Source organism: Heterocephalus glaber, unplaced genomic scaffold (assembly GCF_053883595.1).
Source record: "Heterocephalus glaber isolate CG9 unplaced genomic scaffold, H.glaber_assembly_v1.0 deba00001547, whole genome shotgun sequence".
NCBI classification, from domain to species: Eukaryota; Metazoa; Chordata; class Mammalia; order Rodentia; family Bathyergidae; genus Heterocephalus; species Heterocephalus glaber.
In genome coordinates, this window is record NW_028258340.1 from 10,661,691 (window position 1) to 10,683,595 (window position 21,905).

Below are 21,905 nucleotides of genomic sequence, written 5' to 3' on the forward strand. Positions count from 1 at the left end.
AGCTTGCACATAGCAAAGTACGGGGAACTACTGAAAGCCTTAGACAATGTCCTTCAAGAAGAGCATGTCCAGAGTTCACACTTCAGTAGTTCTCCATACTTTGTTTGCTATGTGCAAGCTAGCTCTTAAAAAGGAACCAAAGGGAGAAAAATTAAATTTGTTCCCTCATATAGAAAGGGGCAGAGGTAATGGTAGGAGAGGAGGAGTTCAAAGATCTTTCTGCTAAGCAAGTTTTGGCAGAGCATTCTACAGATCACAGGGTTCAGATTTCTAGATTGTGTGCAGCAATGGAAAGAAATGCTGATTGTTCTCAAAAAGCACCAAGCACATCTAAAGCCAGACCAGATGGTCCTGGAACCTTCCCAGAGGGAGAGAGAGGAACTAAGAGATGCCATCCAATTTCAGAAGATTTATCTTATGGTTTGCCAAGACAAAGTTCAGGCAAATTTCGGGGGTAGGGGTGGAAAATTGTGCATTAATTGGGTGAGAGTGGAGAAAAGGGGTGAAGCAAGCCACAAGGGAGTTTAAGGCTCTTAGGGAAAATAAAAAGGACTAAACAAAGCAAGCGGGCAATGCTTTTTTTTTTTATTTTGGTGATGAGCAAGCTGGAGTTTGTCGCCAATGACTTTTACTCCAAAGGTATCATTTACTCCTTTGGCTTTGAATGTATTAAATTAATTTTATAAGTTTGTGTGTTGGCAAGGATGGGGGTCCTTGAGCATAACTCAGAGCCTCAACCTATTTTCACAGCTGACACGTGGTGGCTTAGTAGGTCCCAGGTTTCCATACAATCTCGAGCAGGACATGTTGGCCAACAATATGCTGAGTGCTGAGAAAATCCAACCAGTTCTCTTCCAGGCTGGGAGGAAACAAGGAACACTGGGGTTTCTTTGACTCCCGGATGATCAGTTCAGTGGGATAGCTAATTTGAAAGTGCTACAAGTTAAAATTAATTCTCTTATTCTGGCCGCATTCTGGCAGGGACTCAAATTCATGGTCATTCCAGAAATGCATATAAATAATTAAATGTAGGTGCAAAATAAAATACATACATACATACCATATTACAAAGGGCAGGAGATAAAGTATGCAAAGAATCACTATTTCCATTGATACAAAAAAGTTCTTCAGAATGGAACCACTTTTATTTTGGGGGATATTATTTCTTTCTATTTTTAGTTATTTTTGGTTACATAGAAGATTGGACAGTTGAAATTACAAGTCCTCATTTAAAGACCAGGTTTTGAGTAGACACATGAGCTCTCCTTTAGCATAATATAGTTTTCTATGCCAGAATGAGAAGAAAAAAAAAATAAAGATGGTTTTAAAACCATGGATGAGCTGAGTGTGGTGGCACACACCTGTAGTCCCAGCACTAAGGAGGCTGAGGCAGGAGGACTGCTGTGAATTCAAGGCCAACCAGAACTATATAGTGAGACCCTGCCTCAATAAATAGATAAATAAATAAATAAATAAATAACCATGGATGAAGGAAACCCAGCAAATATCTTTTGAAATGCAGAGTACCCTTTTAGTTTCTTTAACAAAAGACAATATACAACCCAACTTGGTTTTTGGAATGACTCACTTCTTATTTTGTATTTTCTACAGACTAGATGGAGATTTATTAACACCAGTGAAGTTCTAGAATAAAATATCTCTGACGGTCCACTTTCCTTGCTTCCCAACTGTCTGACAGATGGATTTACCTAGTGACCCATAGGAACAATTGTTGGGCTGCAATGCATGATTCAGTTGATGATAAATTTATCATCATTGGGGCTACAAAGAAATGTATCAAATGATCTTAAATTATGGTGATTTGGGGGGGGGACTGACAAATACACATTCTTTTGCAAATTTTCACGAGTCTAATTGCAATTTTGAAAGAATTTGATAGGTAGGAATATTGATCCAGTGTCTGCCTTACATGACTTGCCAGTGCAATCCGAACAGCTACACTTTTAGTGGGCTACTGTAATATAAAGGAATGACTAGTGAATTTTTTGTTGGTCTTCTTTCAGGTGAAGATGCTGACTTTTAATTGTAAATTTCATTACTTTCCTTCCTGCTTCTTTTGTTCTTTCTGGAAAGTTCTCAGAAATCTTATGGTGCCAAAGAAATAGAACCACTTTCCAGAGCCATCCACAGGGATTGTGCTGTGGCTGGGGAAAGCAAACAATTGGGTGAATTTTCAGTGGCCAGATTTGCTCTGCCTTTCGCAGTCACTTCCAATGCCCCCATAAAATGAACTCTCCTTCCTCTATCACCAACCTCAGACTCATTTATATTTATTTCAGTGATCTATTTCTGCACAGTAGACCACAGTGGTTTCAAAAACTCTATGTTATCAATCAAAGATTCTCTCAATTGGAAATCTGGGCAGGGCTCCATGGGCATGGCTTAAGTAATGACTGAGGTGATTGACTAGACCTAGAGGATCCAAGATGGCTTCCCTCAAATATCTGGCTCCTCAGTTGGGGGGAAACTCAACTGGGTGGAATCTGTCTGTTTCATTCTCACTCTTGCTCTTGCTCTTATCCTTTTTACATGGCCTCTTTATTCAATTGTACTGCATTACATGGCAGCTGGCTTCCAAGCTAGTGAAAACTAAAGGTGCCAGGCTCTTGAAGAGCCTAGGACTGAAACTGGCATAGGGTAACTTTCCTTGCATTTTATTGTTAGTCGTTGGTCAAGACTTGTCCTTTTGAACTTCCTCCCTGTTTCCACCACCTACCTTGTTAGACATGTTAAAAATTCCCAAGTAAATAGTTCAGCTGCCATAGTTGATACACTGCAGAATATTTGTTTCTCACATTTTATATGCAGACAGTGAAGTGGACCACTGAAAATAGAGTCAGTTTGTCAGTTGCCTCCAGTGTATTGGGCAGAGAGCAAGGCCAAGATTTTCTCTGCGGTTTAAGGGTTTCCACACAATAACTGGCTCTGCAGGCATTCTGACTGGACAAGGAATAGTAATTATGTTTCTATAGTAACTTTATTCATTTCATTCATTGAAATGGATTATAACATGTAAAACCTATGGTGGTCATGACTAGGGAATAATAGACTTAAGTTTCCAGAGTGCTGGCTGGTGGACAGGCCAACTGGTCTCATCAAATGAGAGGTAGGACAGCTGCTTGAGGATGCATTAGAATCAAGTCTGGTTGTGAATCTTTTAAGGATTCATGGGGAAGGCAATCCCCAAACAGCAGGCAGACACACAGAAGCACTTGGGTTATTAAAATAAATTGAAAATATGTGATAGTGTCTTTATAATCCAATACCACAAAGAAATTCCAAAAGAGAGGAAATGTTTCCCACTCTATAAATGGGGATGCTAACATTAATCAGTCTAATGAATAGTTATGCAGATTCAGTGAAATAATGAGGTGAGCACATAGGAAGGATTCAGTAAATATTGCCTATTATTTGTGGTGATTTATTTATTCTTGCTTCTGGTTAGGAAGAGTGGGGCATCTGAAAAAGTAGGCCAGTTTTGGCTGGTCATTGTTAACCAAGTATTAGCTGGCTATGGGAAGCACTGAGACTCTGCCCATATAACCTACTTTGGTGCATGTTTGCTCACACTGTCAGTACATACTGTTGATACAGAAAAATAAAACAGTATCTTATGCACATGTTTAGTTTACCTGACGCAGAGGCTGAGAATTTCTTTTGTCTCTGACAGTATCTTTTTGAAGAAGATATGGTAATTACACAGTGTAATTCTACATGGAAATTCATATGCTCTCCTTGGCTCATTTCTTTTGCTTAAAGTGTTTTCATATATATATTGGTAGTTATACTGAGGATTGAACACAGGGCCGTTGCACTGAGTTATATCCCCAGCCCTTTTTTATTTTGAGAGAAGATCTTGCTAAGTCATTAAGTTGCCCTGGTTGGGCTTGAACTTGTGATCCTTCTGTCTCAGCCTCCCAAAATGCTGGGATTATAGATATATGCCACCAATGCTGGCTCATAAATCCATATTTTTATAAAGCAGTTGGCAACTGTATCTAACTACCAGACAGCAGGCATAGTATACTTCTCTTTCTGATTCTCCCAAAGCCGTGAAATGCTTATCTGAATTATGAAAGTCTGTCATCTATCAACCATCATAGTAAAAATAAAGGATTTTAAAAAAAGTTACAATTGAAAATAGACACCTTGAATGCATTCAAAGCACCTTCCATTTCAGCATTACACTTATACTATCAATTGTAAGATGCATATTTTTTCATATTTTAATATCTCTGAAATTGGGATGCATCTCACAATCAGTAGTGATTTAAATTCAATAAAGTGTGGTAGTTGTTCAACTTAGAATTAATGTATTGTGAGTGTTAATTCACACTTCATTGAAAGATGACATAGATTGAAAATGAATTTAGATAGCTAAAGGTAAAATTGATTAACAAATTTTTCATAATTTCTAACCCTAAATAAAATGAGAAGTTATTATAGAAGACACGGGAGAAAGTATATGAAGAATTTTACTTGATCTATTTAACTCTCAAAGACATTTGTGATTCAGGATCAAAAAGATATTTAATTTTCATGTAGGTTGTAATAGTGCTGAGATAATCATTGGTTGATATGTAAAGCAATGGAGAACTGAAGGTCATATGCTCTCTTTAAACATATTCTCTACCTGCTCAGGATCATCAAGTAGAGTTTGCAAAAGTTTGAACTTCCTCTAATGATTTCACTTCAGCTAAAAGATGAGATACAACCTAGTGTAGAATTGACATTTTAAAAAATTTCTAGCCTTTAGTATCAACTCATGCTGATAGTAAGAGGCACAATTTCTATTTTCAGGTAGAGAAAGTAGTTGAGAAATTTGGGAAGTCTTTGAAGGGACATAGCCCAGGTAAAACTGCTGTCTCAGAACCCTAAATGATAGGTGTGGTTCAGTGGCAGTTGGAGAAGTGGACTCACACAGATATTTAGTGCTATTTTGGCACCAGGCATAGCAGAAAGGAGAGCTTGCTCAGTGGTAAGTGCTCTGATCTGGGTTATAATTCATATCACCACTGTCTGCATGCATAGTCTTAAATAAATCATCTAAGCTCTCTGAGATTCAGTTTGCACATCATAAAGTGAGTGGGGGGGGGCTCCTTCATACCTCCATAGCATTCACTTTTACCTTGCCTGGGGCAGTGCCACTTTCCACCATACTTTATATTTCACGTGTGGTGACATAGTCTCCCTGGTAGACTGCAAACACTTTGACAAGTCGGGAGCACCTGATTTTCTTGTACCTACAATCTAAGCAGTTAGAATGAGGCCTTGGATGAATAGGCACTTGTGAAAAGTTGTTGCTTTGAATTGAATCAACTAGATGATACCTAGGGTACATGTTTCTTTAGTATTTTGTGATGCTGGGTTTTATTTTGTTTGTTTGCTTTTAGTACTGGAGATTGAACCCAGGGCCTTCACACTGAGCTATATTTCCAGTCAATTTTTAATTTTAATTTTTTATTTATAGACAGAATCTCACTAAGTTGCTAATGGCCCAGTCTGGGCCATCCTCCTGCGATCCTTCTGCCTTTCCTCCCAGCTGCTGGGCTTATAGGTGTGCACCATCACACTCAGCTCTGTGATGTTGTTTTTAAAGCAGGAGGGCTTTGTTAAAGTTGAATGACTTCTAGTTTCAGCTTAGTGATTTTGGTGTTACCAGGTCAATAGGCAGAGTTTGGAGGTATGGGAAGGAAGAAGCTGTAGCTAATGCCTTACCCTACAAAATGCAGTACTTAGCAAGGTCAGATGATTGCAAGTTTAATTCTGTGCATGAGAGTACTTAAAACAACCTTAAAAACTCAGCAGGACAGAAAGGGCATGTTGAAGGGCAGAAGAGAAATAGTGAACAAATTCCTCAAAACTGGAGAGTGCCTAGAAGTCTTGAGTTATGCCCCAATTTGATAGCACATATCATGTTGATGGTGACAATATTGTGGGTTATATTTTCAGATATAGAACCTCCTCGAATCAAGTGTCCAAGTGTGAAGGAACGCATTGCGGAGCCCAATAAGCTGACAGTTCGGGTGTCCTGGGAGACCCCAGAAGGAAGAGACACAGCAGATGGCATTCTTACGGAGTAAGCAAAATTTGGCAGCTGGAGTGATATTATCTGTTTTATGTGAGACATTTGTGACCCAAAGTGAGAGAGTGTATCTGTTCTAGTCTATTTATATTTTTAAATGCAATTCCCCTGGCACCATCTAACATACTGTATATACTGCTTAGAGAATTATCTGTGTTTGGTTTAGTATGTTCACTGTTATATCTCTAAAGGTTAGAACTGTGACTGGCATATAGTTAGCACCCAGTAAATATTTTCTGAAGGAAGAAGGGAAGAGGAAGAGCAGAAGGAGAAAGGGGAAGCTAGTTTGTAAGTTAGGGTTAGAATCACCCCCATGGCCTGCCTAGAGGGCTCGGACTCATGCTCACACACCTTTTGAAGGTATCTCCTGCACTGGGAAGTCTTCTGTGCTCCCAGAAGAGCCAGCAGCTGCCCACATTGTGCTCTCTGGTATGGTTAGAGTAAGGGCGAACCTTTTAGAGCTTTCAATGACAAACACCCCGCTGTGGCACACGAGCCATACAGAGGTTTGCCACCACTGGTGTAGTGCAAAACTTTCCAACCTCCCCCCTTTTTGGGGGTTGGATGTGTGTTTTTAAAATTAATTTTGATTTTCAATTTATTTTTAAAACATTTGACAACATCAAACACAGAAGCTTATAAAAAAGAGACAGTGTCTTCTGTTTATTTCCCACCTCAACCCTTATAAAACAGGTGGTTTCCTTTGATGAAGTTTGGCTGCATCTTCTAATTATCATTTGGGCCTCTACCCCAGCCGTATGTTCCCTAGAGGCCACTACTTTGTGTCAGCATGTTCCCATCTGTGTCTTGAAGTAAGCAGCCCAATTAGACCACCCACATTTTCCATCTCTGGACAAAAGGATGCCTCTGACTCATCTTTGCTGAGCCATAGCGAAAGACTTACTAGAATCCTATCAACCCAGACCGTGCATGACTTAACAGTTCTACACAATTATTAGCAATAACAGACATCTCCTAGTCAGAGGAGATCGAGTCTGTCACTCAGCATTGTGTTCATATATGAGGTGCAATTGAAAACTACAGTGAATATTTCAGTTTTTAAAATTACAGTAAAAGACACATTGCCATGAATCCTCCTCAAAATATTTTCCATTTTTTCAAACTCACTTATCCCATCACTCTTGCCACTTTTTGAAGCAGTTCTGGAAATCCTCTTTTGTAAGTGTCTTTAGGAGGTGTGATAAAAAACATGGTGAATGCTGATGCCATGTGCCATCCAGTGGAAAGGCAGGTTCATAAAAACATTACAATGAGTCTTTGTTCACCTTGTTCACTGGGTATGGCAATATGTCACTCTGGCTTTTCCCTAAAGCCAAAATGATCATGAAAGGTAAATATTTTCAATCAATTCAGGGCATTGAGGCACCTATGGCAGCCCAACTCAAGATGCTCAATGAAAAAGGACTTCCAGAACTTCGGAAGGTGGCAAGAATAATGGGATAAGTGTATTGGAGGTGAGGGGAAATTTTTTGAGGAGAATTCATGGCAATATATCTTTTACCGTAATCATTTTTAAATTTAAATATTCACTGTAGTTTTTTGCCATATGCCATATTCTGTTTTTGCATCTTCCCCCAGTGTATCATCTAATTAAATAATAGTACTAGTTGTGTTTCTCATTGTAACTTTGTAAAGATATAGTTTGACTATTTGTTGGCTATGGTGGAACATGTATAATTCCAGCTACTCAGGAGGCTGAGGCAGGAGGATCTTGATCTCAAGGCCAGGCTGGGAAACATAACAAGATCTTGTCTTTTTTTAAAAAAATTACTTGCTGTCACATGCATATGCCATAAATCCCTTAGGGTGATTGGGATTAAAAAATAGGCCACTAAACACACACACACACACACACACACACACACACTCACATACAAATAGAAAAACAGTCAGTTGACATCATCAGGGATTGGGTTTTATTTATCTTTGACTCTTTGGTGTCTAGTGCAATGTCTGGCCCACCCGCTGGCACATAGTAAGTTCTTATAGTTTTGAAGCTGTTCTTGTTGTTGAAATCCTGTATAATAAACAAAATATTAAGTTACCAGATGCCTTCATTTGTCTAAAAGCTTTGCAAAGGTGTTCACCTTGGCATTTTGTGGGTAACCTGCATATTATGGTTAGAAATGTGACATTTTAAAAGAGCATCTTCGTAGCCTTCTGCCATTCCCTCTGGTCAGGGAAGCTGTCTGCCGCCAATGTTCCACAGCCAAGAGCCCACACAGGCTCGGAGCTGATGCCACAGGGAAGGTGCGCCAGCAGGATGGAGTTCCCAGAAGGCTGCCTTGGCCTCTGGCCCATTCTCATTTGGCTCCTTGCTTTCCTGGCATTTCTCCTGTGACTTCTTTCCCCCATGCCTAATCCAAGCTACTGTCTGCCTTGAAGGAGAAAGTTCTCGTGTGGAGCTATGAAACAGTTCTTCTTTTGAACTCTCTTATCAATTCTTTCTGTTATTTCCATGTCACAGATGGATCTCAGAAAGGTTAGCAGCCATTCATGTTTGAAAGATTATTCCCTTTAGGTTTATCTGAATTTATATTGTGCTTCCTGTGAGTCTTAAAACATCTCAAAGTAAGAGTGACATATCTCTAAATAGTGGGCTTTTTGACATTTACCCAAGACCCCTTACTTCATACCTTATAAATGGCCACCTCACCCACCTATATGTAAGGCTTTTCTCAGAGTGACAGTGATAATTCCACATGTCCATTGTTAACAAATATTATCATCATTTCTAAGCTCTTAGTAAGAAGTAGAATTATCCAGATATAGAAAAACAAACAAAACCTGGCATTTGATAATGTTGTAGCTATTAGTTTTCTTATCAGGTAGCAAGAAGAAAGACACTGGAGTCACTCCAGCTGTGTGATCTTCAAAAGTTCCTTAACCTTTTGGTGCCTCAATTTCTCCATCTATGAAATGGGGAGAACACTACCTACCTAAAAGGGTTGTTGTGAGGATTAAAAAAACTAAAACAGAGGAAAACTTAGGAGATTCTATTCATGCAAAATCTTTGTTCCGGTAAAACTGTCCCCATGGCTTCCCTTCAGTATCCCTACACACTGTGCAGGGGGGCAACTGCTTTTTAGGTCTGTAAGAATCATCTTTGGTGTTTCTGTTTTTTTCCCCCTCTAAGTGTTATTCTAAAAGGCCTTCCCCCAGGCTCAAGTTTTCCAGAAGGAGACCACAAGATCCAGTACACAGTCTATGACAGAGCTGAGAACAAGGGTACTTGCAAATTCCGAGTTAAAGTAAGAGGTAAGAGTACTAATTAAGGGATTCTCCCCCTCTGGAGACGAGCAAAGGGAAAGGGGAAGCAGGCCCTCCTGCAAGAACTCTGAATGCCCTGCATAGGGGTCCTTGCCAGCTCTGGCTCAGTCTCTGGGAGTGCTGGGGGAAGTGTCCCATCTTAATGCCTGGATTTCATTGATAGGGATCAGTGCTGGCAGATTATATAAGACATTCCACAGGTCTGCTTTCTCAAGAGCCCACAGATGCCCAGGAGGACATTACTCTACCTTTTCTATCCCTGAGTGTGGGTAACCAGCTAAAGCCTACAAGTCCTTCTAAAACCAGGATGGTTAAGAGCCTCCTAGTTTGGGCTACCAGAAGACCATGTTCTTTATGTTCCAAACTATTGGTCTACCTGAAAAAAAAGTGTTTTTAAGGATTGTTTTATGCCTCATGGCTTGCACTGCTAACTACTAATCATCTTTACCCTTTACTGTTCTGGGTTCAGCCTCCTTATCTGTAACACACAGGACTGAAGCAACTGACAGTGGTCTTGTTGGTGTGAATAGTGGCCATTCCAAGGTCCACTCAGTGACAAATAGTCATTGCTGCCCCCTCACTCATTTTGCAGGCGAATATAAAAGCCTTGTTGCAAAACTGAGGCCTCTGAGTCCTTATCTGCCCCGGTAACTCTGTAGAAGGGAGCCCAGCACTAAGACTCTTATGGGCTTGTGTCCCTACAGTCAGACGTTGTGGCAAGCTCAATGTCCCAGAGAATGGTTACATGAAGTGTTCCAGTGATGGTGACAATTATGGAGCCACCTGTGAGTTCTCCTGCATCGGTGGCTACGAGCTCCAGGGTAGCCCTGCCCGAGTATGTCAGTCCAACCTGGCTTGGTCTGGCACAGAGCCCACCTGTGCAGGTATGTGTGTAGTCCTCTCTCCAGCCTGCAGCAGAACTTGAAGACTGCTTGACTCTAGATTTCAGTACAGTGAAAGAAAGTTTCCTTTCACACACTGAAAAGTTCGTTGCTGTCCCTTATCACCCAAGTGGGTGAACATAGTTCCTGCTGAACCTCATCTTACCTGCCCTCCTCCTTTTGCCTCTGACTGTCTTCTGGTTTCCCTATCACGTCTTCTAAGGAGAAAGCTAGGGAACCGAGTGCCAGCCTTTGGTGACATTATGAATCAAAAAAGTCTGCTCTAGTTACCTCTGTTGGTCTCTTCTGAAGATGCAGGATCTTACAAAGCCAGTGTGGTGCTGAGTATGGACAATATAATGCCTGCTTTGCAGCGCTAGCTGGAAAGTCATGCAGAGTCTGAGCATTTGAAATCTTTACTCCTATGTAAAATAAAGAAAATAATACCTCACTTGCCTCTCTAGTGGTTGAAAGGATTAAATGAAGTCATCCATCAAGCAGTGGAATAGAGCAGTGACTGGCACAGGGTAAGCCCTCATTCTATGCCAGCTATTCTAACTGGGCAAGGTGGCAAAAATAGTGTAAAGTCTGAAATACCTAGTAAATTTTGGAGATTCTTATTGATATACTTCTCTTTTTTCTCATTTCCTTGTAACTTTTCATCTTTATCCTTCCCCTTTGATCCCAGTCATTCAGAGTTAGGAGAAAGGAAGAGAGAGAGAGAGAGAGAGAGAGAGAGAGAATATATATATATATATATATATATATATATATAATCTCATCATTTGAATGCCTGAGGATCTTTAATATCACACATTACATGCCAGAAAGAACATACCAGATACCAGTCCCACATTCTCCAGCTAATAATTCCACAGCCATCATGCTAGCATTGAGGCCTGGGGTTCCTAGGCCTGCATGGAACTAGCCACATGTGGCTCTGTAGCACTTGAAGTGAGGTTAGTCTAAATTGAGATGGGCTAAGTATAAAATATGTACCAATTTAAAAATCTTAGTACAAAGAGAATATACTTTTTATATTAACTACAGGTTGAAATGAAGTATTTCGGATGTATTGGATTAGGTAAAATATACTATAAAATTATTTTCTTTTATTTCTTTATATCTATTTAATGAAGCTACTAGAAAAATTAAAAGTATAGAGACTTCCATTATATTTCTGTTGAGCAGGGCTGTCCTACACTCGGAGTGCCTGAGGCAAGGAGAAGGACATGGACTCTGTGCTACTCAGTGTGATATCCTAGTGCCTGGAATAGAGGTTGGCACATAGGAGGCACTTACTGCATTTTGTCTGAATGAATGAATGTATGAATGAACAAATACTATAGTGCTATACTATAAGGTTTGAAATAGGAACACAAAGATTATAAACCATGCATAGAATTTCATTTTACTCCTATTATTTCTTCTTCAGGGCCAGACCTGTTTGCTGACCGAAGTATTAAATACCCTTCATTGACCCTGATTAGCTAATCAATTGGGATTGGTTGTTTAAATTGCCTACCTATTTTTTTTCCCGGTACTGGAGATTGAACTCAGGACCTTGTGCTTGCCAGGCAGGTGTGGCACTGCTGAGCTACATCCCCGGCCCAGTTGCCTGCCTATCTTTAAAATGCCTTGTCCCATGTTCTCCATAGCCGTATTTTTTTCTCTGTGGCTCTCTGTTCCCCACATTTCTCTGTCCCTTCTGCACCAAAGAGGTCCACTTTGGAGATTCTGGGCCATTCCAGAGTCAGTCTGTCCATTGCTTATTCTCTCACCCTTGTGCTTTCTTATATTCCTTCCCAAGCAGATACTGTACTGTGGTGCTTGGCCTATATGGCTTTGACATTCCTAGCTACATTCAAAAGACTATTACTGCAAGGACCTGGGTCACTCTCTGTGAGTTTTTTTCCAGGCTTGGGGGCATTATGTGCCCATGCATAGTACCAGCTGGGAGTGACAGACAATTAGTGCCCCCCTAAGCAGTCAACAGCTGGTGATGCAGCAATTGGGATATAAGCACCCCAGTTCGCTCATTCCTCTAATGGAATCACTCTGAAGTATGTGGTATGCTTTCCCCCAAAGTAACCCAGTGGAATTGACTTCCAGATCCCCATAGCAATGACTTGCTTCATAATGCACTCAATATTGCTTACTTCCCTTCTTTGTCTCATTTCCAGAGGTAGGCAAAATAATGGGGCTCCAAAGATGTGCATATCCTAATTGTCTAAATCTGTGGATATGCTGTCTTCCATGGACTTTGTAGATATGATTAAGTTAAGGATTTTAAGATGGGCAGAGTATTTTAGAGTATCCATTGAGTCCAAAGTAATCACAAAGGTCCTTACATAAGGTAGCAGAACTGCCAACAGATTCAGATAGAGATGATGGAGAGATCAGTGAGAAGACAAATTTGAAAATGTTACATGGCTGTCTCTGAAAATGGAAAAAAGACTTGTGAACTAAAGAATGAAGGTGGCTTCTAGATGCTGATAGACAAGGAAACAGATTCTCTCCCAGAACACAGCCTGGTGACACCTTGATTTTTAGCCCAGTGAAATTTATTTTGGATTTTTGACCTCCAGGACTGAAGAGAATAAGTTTGTGTTATATCAAGCCACTAAGTTTAGGGGGACTTTTTATAGCAGCAAGAGGAAACTAATACACTTTCCCACTCCTGTACCAGTGCTTCTTGGACCACTTCTCAAATAAACTACTTACATTTGAATCCTTATCTCAGTGTCTGCTTCTAATATACATGGTTTTGTGTGTCATCACAAGCTATGCTGAGCCAGACATGCAGAAGGTTCCTGACCCATGTAGCCACTTCTAATTACAGCCATGAATGTCAACGTTGGGGTTAGGTCGGCAGCTGCACTTCTGGACCAGTTTTATGAGAAAAGGAGACTTCTCATTGTGTCCACACCCACAGCCCGAAACCTTCTCTACCGGCTGCAGCTGGGAATGCTGCAGGTGAGTCCTTGAGTAGGGCTAAGGTGGGAGGGAGACCTCTACCAGGAAAAGCCTAGGCATTTCATTGAAATGAAGGCCACACTCAGCACCTGATCGTTTTAGAGTGAGTTTCAGGAACCACCAATTTAGATCTAACTATTCATTTCTGGTACTGGAGCATAACCTGATTTACATTGACTACCCAGCGCTAATCCAATCATTTTCCAACTAATGAGATTTGTTTGTCTTCACTAATAAGCTTAATTGACATATTGGTCAGGCCCTGGGACAATTGGTTTTGCTGAACCTTCCCAGGATACACCCAGGCTGGAGGTGATTAATCAGTTGTCTGTGCAAATGGCTGGCCCAGGCTTAGGCCTGATCGTCTGAATTCTTCCCCATGGAATTTTGCCAGCTCTCACAGTATTCCTCAGAGAGTGACAGCCGTCTCTCAGAACAGCAATTCTCAATGTGTGGTTTCTGGACCAGCAGTATTAGCATCACCTGGGCATTTCTTAGACATGCACATTCCCAGGCCTGCCCTAGACTTCCTATATCAGAATCTACATTTTAATAAATGTGATTTCTAAGCATTTTAAAGTTTGGGGAATACTTTTCCAGGAAATGTGCCCTTGTGCACTGTGTAAATTTTGTAACTGCTAAATGAAGCAACCAGCATTCTGGGCCCAGGATTTGCTGGGCCCCAAACTGTAAGGATCAGACCAGAATTTGCTCAATTTTGTGCTGAAGCTGGATTGCAATGAGAGTGGCCAACCTGACTGAAAGCTCAAGGGACAGGATGTATGCTGTGTCACAGATACAATGGTGCTGCACATATATTTTGAGAATCATTCATTTGTTACTGTGACTAGAACTAAGTGTTTAGAACAATCTTGGTTTAATCAAAGACTACAATTTACTACTTGTGTGAGCATTAACATAAAGAATAATAAGTCTTTCTTCACTATTCCATGAACTTGATTGCCCATGAACTCTAAAGAGCCATACACAAGTTTTTGAGCTCCCTTGATAGGAACCAAAGTTATAACATCTGTAGCCCCAGCCCCTGCCACCTGACCTCTCCTTCAATCACCTTCTCTCATTTAGGGGCTTGCTCTTCAGAAAACAGAAGTTCACCCCTCTTGTGTATGGGAAATTGGCATTGCAGCCTATTTCATGGATGTACATTCCCTGAACTCTTCTTGTTCCACAGAAAAATGAATAAGCCAACCAAACACCTTGTTTTTCTTTATCAGTAAACTAAGACCCATGGGTTAAATTTTGCCCATAGCTGGGTTTTGTAAGTTAAACTTTATTGGACACAACACACATTCATTTATGGCTGCTTTTGCACTACAATGGCAGGGTTTGATACTTGGGATAGAGGCCATCCGGCCTGTGAAAACCTAAAATATCTACTCTCTGGGTTTTTGCAGAAAATATTTGCTATGCTCTGCCTTTCTTTATCCCTTTTTCTTCAGGTACTTGCTAAGTTACTAAGTAAATAGTTGGATATGATGTTTTCCATCAAGATACTTTTATATGTGAACTTCTCCTCTCAATTAAAATTTGTATTTTAATAAGAGCCTTCCAGAAAGGTTTGATTGACTTAGTCATTTCAGTTAGAATAATAGAAAAGTGCATTTTTACCCTTATTAACTTTTCTACCAATTTTGTCACTCTATATAGGGATGTTTCAGTGGAATTGTGGTACAAGTCATGTGGCGTTCCAATAATTTAAGACTTTAAAATTTATTTTTCCATTCAGCCAGATTCATCTAATGGGTAATTATTTGTCTCTTCTGGCCAATGCCACTCCTGGTGAGACCTCTTGCCACATGGGTGGTTCGGCCACATGGGTCCCGAGACTCTTGCCAACAGCCAGCTTCAAGGGCTGGAACTTTTAGCCTTGTTTTCACCTGGTGTCGGTGTGGGAGCATTGGGCAGGGGGATGTAGAGGGTGGAAACAAAGGCAGAGAAGGAGACTCTGGAAATAGTCTTCTTTCCTTGCAAAGACAAGGTTAGAATCTTACATGGTGATCTTGGACACTATTTAGGAAATTTGACTCATGCAAGGTCTCACTCTGGAAATACCATCAACTGCCATTTTGCTTAGGTTTTCAATATTCCATTGCTAAGCTATTTATTTCTGAATGATTCCTTTAAGGAGGTATTTATGTTTTATAGCCACTCATTTAACCTCAATTTCTTAATTGTTTTGGGGATCGTTAGGAGTGGGCAAAGAACCTTCCACAAACAGACCATTGCTGCTTCTGTCAGTCTAAAGCTTGACATGGAGGTCTTTTTCTTTAGCTGTACATACATTTCTCCTATTGGTTCTCTCCTCCAGCAAGCACAGTGTGGCCTGGATCTCCGACATATCACAGTGGTGGAGCTGGTGGGTGTGTACCCGACCCTCACTGGAAGGATAAGAGCAAAGATTATGCCTGCACCCCTAGCTCTGCAGCTCAGGTAGGGGGAAGTTCTGCTGTTAAATTTGATCCCCTATAAATCCATTTGTATCTCATTGTGTTCTCTGACTTCTTTCTGTTCAGTATTGAGTTCAGGAAACCTTCAGTATTTAATTGCTTTTATTCTGGGAAATTATAACCATATTAACTGGCCTATTGCTACTTGTCCAAGTAAATTATGCAGTGGGCAATTACCAGTGTTTTCTTTTTTTCCCCTTGTGACCAAGTGACCAAGTGTTTTTGCTTTGTCTGTGTGTGTGTGTGAGTGTGTGTGTGTGTGTGTGTGTGTGTTGCATTAGTAGCGGAGGAGGATCTGTAAAAAGGACCTAAACAATTCTTGCTCTTATTAGGAGTGCAGGCATCCAATTAGCCTTTCCAGGCTTGGCCTCCTTTTTCCCTCCGTGCTTTCTGAGCACTTGCCCACACCCTTATTTTAACATTTGTATTTTATTTTGTTTACACTGATAAAGCTAGAACCATAGTGTTCAGTCCCAGAGTAATGATGTATAAAGAAGCAGAATTCAACAGCCAACATATAATTTCAGTATAACCCAAATTTTTACTTGCATCTCTTGAGCACTGTGAAATGGATAATTAGGCTAAAATATACTCTTTACAATCTTTCTTTCTTGCCTACCTTTTTCTCTCACATTGCAGAGGAGGTACAGATCTCTGTTCTGAGGGTCCCAGATGGCTACACTGTTTTGTAAATCAACAGCAAAACACATGCTCCCGGGTTTCTGCAAAAAGGGAAGAGAGAGAGAATGAAAACAAACTATAACCAGTAGTGGTGAACTTATGGCATGAATGCCACAGTGGGCATGCAGAGCCTTCTCTGTTAGCATGTGAGTCAGGTCACCCCAGCAGCCATGCATTGGATAACAGTTGTTTTTTTTTTCTCAACTAAAACCTCAGTATTCAAGTTTAATTGCAGTGTTGGTACTTTGCGATAAATAAGTGAATTTTGGATTGCAGCCTGGGTATTCGTCTTTAAAAAAGTTTGCCATCCTATCAGTCAGCTGCATATTACTATAACAAAATACTCAAAGCAATTAACTTTTAAAAAGAAAAGGTTTATTTAGCTTATGGTTCCAAAGGTTCCAGCCTGAAATCAGGTAGCTCCATTGCTTTGTGTCTCTAGCAAGGATGGCATACCATGGGAGAAGCACATGGTGAGCAAACTGCTTGCATCAAGAGCCAGGGAACAGATAAAGACTGAGAGATGAGGGTTCCATAATCCATTTTGAATGCACACCTGCAAATGACCTAAGGATGTCACATTAGTCTTCACCTCTCAAGAGATCCAACATCTCCCAAAAGAGCCATCCCAGGAGCCAAACTTTTAACACATGGGCCTTTGGAAGGCTTTCAGTATGCGAACTGTAACACATACCTACTCTTTTCTGCTTCACCTTGAAAGTGTCGCACATCACTTACTCTTCCAGTCCATTGGCCAGAACTGGCCACATGATGGCAATTGAACTTCAAGGGAGGCTGGGAAATATGATTTTTCCTATATTCCCAGAAAGAAAGTAAAATGATATTTAGTGAGCCCTATCATAGGTGTTCAGAAAGGTTCACAGAAATTCCTTAAGACATTAAATGATAGAGACATATTCTTACCAAATGATGTTATAGTTGGACACAATACCTTATTTCTCTAATTTTCCTATTTTCTAGCTGCCTTTGACCAGTTCCATGTTTTATTTCTACCTCTTAGCAACCAAAAAGAATTATCCCCATCTCTTCCATTGCAAAAATCTCAGAGTACTAGAGATGGGAAAATAAAAACGAGGATGCCTGAATTCTCTCTTGTTGGCTGAGAATAAGAAGAGGCAGAGAACATTCACAAGCTTTTGTATTTTTGTAACCCTACTACATTTGCATAGTACCATTATAGAGTGTAACACTTGAGGAGGGTAGTACCAGAATTTTTCCAATATTTGCTACTCAGTACCTAACACAGTGATAGGCACCATATTGGTGCGAAGTAAAGGAACTAAATGCCTCCAAATTTGATGGAAACAACTGTACTCTTTGCAGAGGGTTATAGACTTTAAGAGTGTTTTTACAATTACTAATACTTTAAGTTAAAGTCTGCAAAACTCAAGACAAGGATTGTGTTTATATCTAAAAATTTATAATGAGCATGACTAAAGGAGGCTTTACAAAGCTGTTGCTTTACAGGGCACAGTGGCACATGCCCGTAATTCCAGCTAGTCAGGAGGCTGAGACAGGGAGGATCACAAATTTGAGGCCAGCTTGGGCACCTTACTGAGACCCTGTCATGAAATAAAATTTTAAGAACTGGCTGGGGGTATAGGTCAGCAGTAGAGCTTGTGCTTAGCATTCTTGTGGCCCTAGGTTCAATCCCCATTACTACAACACACACACACACCAAAAATATAAAGGGAAAAAAACAAGCCACCCTATATCCTGTGTCAGTGTTTTATATAAAAAGTCTATTATAGACATTGCTTAATGTTCTTCTTTGAATAGCAGATCTCTCTAAGATATGTAATCTTCATAAAATCTTGATGAGATTTTAAACTGTTTACCTTTGAGGAACAGAAAAATTCTGATTTATGAAAAAGACATTTTATCATTCAGATTGTATAGATTGGACCTACTGCAAGTTAAAAATGGTTTAGTTAACAAGTTGCTTAAATGAACTGTGCAGTGATACTCAAACTTAAGCCTGGGGAACTTGTTGAAACAAATTGCTAGGCCCCAGGGATTCTGATTTAGAAGGTCTGGGGTAGGGCTTAAGATTTTGTATTTCTAGCAAGTTCCCAAAAGGCCACACTATGAGAACCACTAGTTTAGTGTTTGTCCAAAGGTATCACAGTTTTGAAACAAAAATTTTGCCAAGCAGCTTTTAAGAGAGTCAGTGTTTAGTCCAGGTAAACATCACACAGAGATGACCACTCAGATGCATTATCTCATGAATTTGCATGCATGGCCCTGTAATTAGACACATCAGTGTGGCACAAAGAACTTAGCAGATAGAATTGTTTTATATTGAACTATTTTAATATAAAATTAGAATAAGTTAGTGTCTAGAAATAGGTACTTATGTGAACCTTAGAAAACACAAGGGTGGTATTTTATTTACTTATTTTTTGTTTTAAATTTTTTTTATTTTTATGTAATACAAGTAGATATTAATGAAGAAAATATAAAAGCTCTTCTATGAAAAAATATTTTTTCATAAAAATTATTAGAGAATAACATTGGTAAATGCATTGTGTATCATGATCTTAAAAGAATATATATATATATATATATATATATATATATATATATATATTTTTTTTTTTTTAGTACCGGCGATCGAATTCAGGTCCTCGCGCTTGTAAGGCAGGCGGTAGAAGGAATGTATTTTCAATTGCTAATCTATTGCTCAGCTCATTTCTTAATAATACTATATCTTTTTTGCATAAAACATTTTAATTATTAACAAAGTATCTCACATTTGGTATAATTTTGAATAATTTCTTCCAATTTCACAATATCTATTATTCTTTTGGATCATTATTTACACTTTCAGTTTCTCACACTAGAGAGATAATGCAATATTTACACATGTGTGTTCGATTTATTTCACTTAAGAATATGTTCTCAAGGTGCATTCATTTACCTAGAAATGTCTCAAGTTTATCCTTATTTATGGCTGACTAGTACTCCATTATATTAAAAAAATATCTTTTTTATGCATCCATCAGTTGATAGGCATTTGGGTTGTTTCCAAGATGTAGCTATTACAAACTGTGTTGCTATAAACATGAGCGCATGTATATTGCTGTGATATGATGCTTTTAATTCTTCAGGGAAGTTACCCAGAAGGGGAATAGCTGGGTCAAATGGGACCTCTAGTCCTAGTTTTTTGAGGAATCTCCACACCGATTTCCACAGTGGTCACACCAGTTTACACTCCCATCAACAGTGGAGAAAGGTTCCTTTTTCCGCACAGCACCACCAGCAGTTGTTATTGGTTGACTTCTTGATAATAGCCATTCTTTCTGTAGCGAGATAGAATCTCAGTGTTGTTTTCATTTGCATCTCTCAAATGACGAACATTTTTTCATGTTTTCATTTGCTATTTCTACTTCATCTGAAAAGTGTGTATTCATCTCAGATGTCCATTTTGGGGGGGTCTTTAAATTTGGATGGGCTTATCTTTTTCAGTTCTTTATGTTCTAGATATTAGTCCTTTGTCTGAGGAATAGCTGGTAAAATATTTTTCCACTCTGTGGGTTGTCTTTTGACTCTGTTGGTGATTTCTTTTGCTGTGCAAAAGCTTTTCAATAATATGAGATCCTAGATGTTGATTCTTTGTAGTATTTTCCTTGTGGTCTGACTTTTGTTCATGAAGTCTTTGCCTACTCCTATATCCTCAAGCGTTCTACCTATTCTTTCTTCCAGCAGATTTAGTGTTTCTGTTTTAATATTTAGATCTTTGATCCATTTCAATTTTAGTTGAACTGAACATCAAAGAGGGCAGGGAGCTTTTTCTTTTTCATTTATTTTCTTAATATTTAAAATTAGTGTTTCTGTTTTAATATTTAGATCTTTAATCTATTTTGATTTTAGTTTAGTGCATGGTGAGAGAAATGGGTCTAGTTTTAGTCTTTGGCATGTGGAAAGCCAGTCTTTCCAGCACTATTCATTTATTTATTTTTGGTACCGGGGATCAAACTCAGAACCTTGCACTTGCAAGGCAGGCAGTGGAACCACTGAGCTAAAACCCCAGCCCTTCCAGCGCTATTTATTAAAGAGGCTATCTTTCTTCCAGTGAACATGTTTGACCCCTTTATCAAAGAAAGGTGGCTGAGTGTGTTTGTGGTTCTTTCTGCATCTTCTAGTCTGTTCCATTGATCTTTGTTTGTTTGTTTTGTCTTTTGTTTTTGCCAATACCATGCTGTTTTTATCACAGAATATCCGTAGTATTATTTTGAGTCGTCAGGGATTGTGATGCCTCCCACCTTGCCGTTGCTGCCCAGAATTATTTTTGCTAATCTAGGTCTCTTCTAATTCCAAATGAATTTTAGGAATGATTTCTCTAGTTCTGTAAGGTATGCTAGTAGTATTTTGATTGGGATTGTATTAAATCAATTTTGTGAGTATGGCCATTTTCACTATGTTGGTTCTTTCTACCCATGAGCAAGGGATATCTTTCCATTGTCTGATATCCTCTTCGATTTCCTTTTTCAGAGTACCATAATTTTCAATGTAAAGATCTTTTACTTCTTTTGTGAGATTGATTCCTATGTATTTCATTTTTTAGTGATATTGTGAAAGATATTATTTCACTAACTTCCCTCTCAGTGAGTTAGTTGTGTACAGGAGTGCTATTAATTGTTGAGTGTTCACTTTGTATCCCTATGCTACTGAATTCCATTATTACATCAAGAAGTCTTTTGGTGAACTTTTTGGTGTCTTCTGTGTAATGTATCATGACATCTTCAAATAATGATAATTTAAATTCTTCCTTTCCCATCTTTATTCCTTTTATTTCTTTCTCTTGTCAAAATGCTCTGGCAAATATTTCCAGAGCTATATTGAATAGGAGTGGTGATAATGGACATCCATGTCTTGTTCCTGATTTTAGAGGGAAAGCTTTTAATTTTTGACTATTTAGTATGATGTTGGCTGTTGGTTTGTCATCGATGGCTTTTATCAGATTGAGATAAAGACCATTTATTTGACTTTGTCAAATACTTTTTCTGCATCTATTGAGATGATCATATGGTTTTTGTCCTTGGCTTTGTTAATATGGTGTATCACATATATTGATTTGCAAATGTTGAATCATCCCTGGATCCCTGGGATGAATCCTACTTGGTCATAGTGTATAATCTTTTTGATGATTTGCTATATCCTGTTTGCCAGTATCTTATTGAGGATTTTTGCATCCATATTTATTAGGGAGATTGGCCTGTAGTTCTCTTTTATGGTTGGGTCTTTCTCTGATTTTGGTATCAGGGTAATATTTGCTTTCAGGAATGATTTTGGGAGTATTGCTTCTCTTTCAATTTCACTGAAGAGTTTGAAGAGTAATGGCATTAGACCTTCTCTAAATTTCTTGTAGAATTCAGCAGTGAAACCATCAGGACCTGGGATTTTCTTTGTTGGTAAGATTTTAGCTGCAATTTCAATGTCATTGACTTATATTGGGTTACTTAGAATATTTATATCTTT

The 21,905-nt window shown here is 39.2% G+C and overlaps 1 protein-coding gene across 2 annotated transcripts in view; it reads left to right on the plus strand.

The window, feature by feature from the left end:
• Positions 1-21,905, plus strand: part of Srpx (sushi repeat containing protein X-linked) — a 106,929-nt gene that overhangs the window by 66,631 nt on the left and 18,393 nt on the right. For both annotated transcript variants that reach the window (XM_004850028.3, XM_013074019.3), the window contains 5 exons: positions 5,974-6,100; positions 9,264-9,385; positions 10,102-10,281; positions 13,121-13,254; positions 15,584-15,705. In XM_004850028.3, the coding sequence (XP_004850085.1) occupies positions 5,974-6,100; positions 9,264-9,385; positions 10,102-10,281; positions 13,121-13,254; positions 15,584-15,705 (685 nt within the window). The remainder of the gene's footprint in view (positions 1-5,973; positions 6,101-9,263; positions 9,386-10,101; positions 10,282-13,120; positions 13,255-15,583; positions 15,706-21,905) is intronic.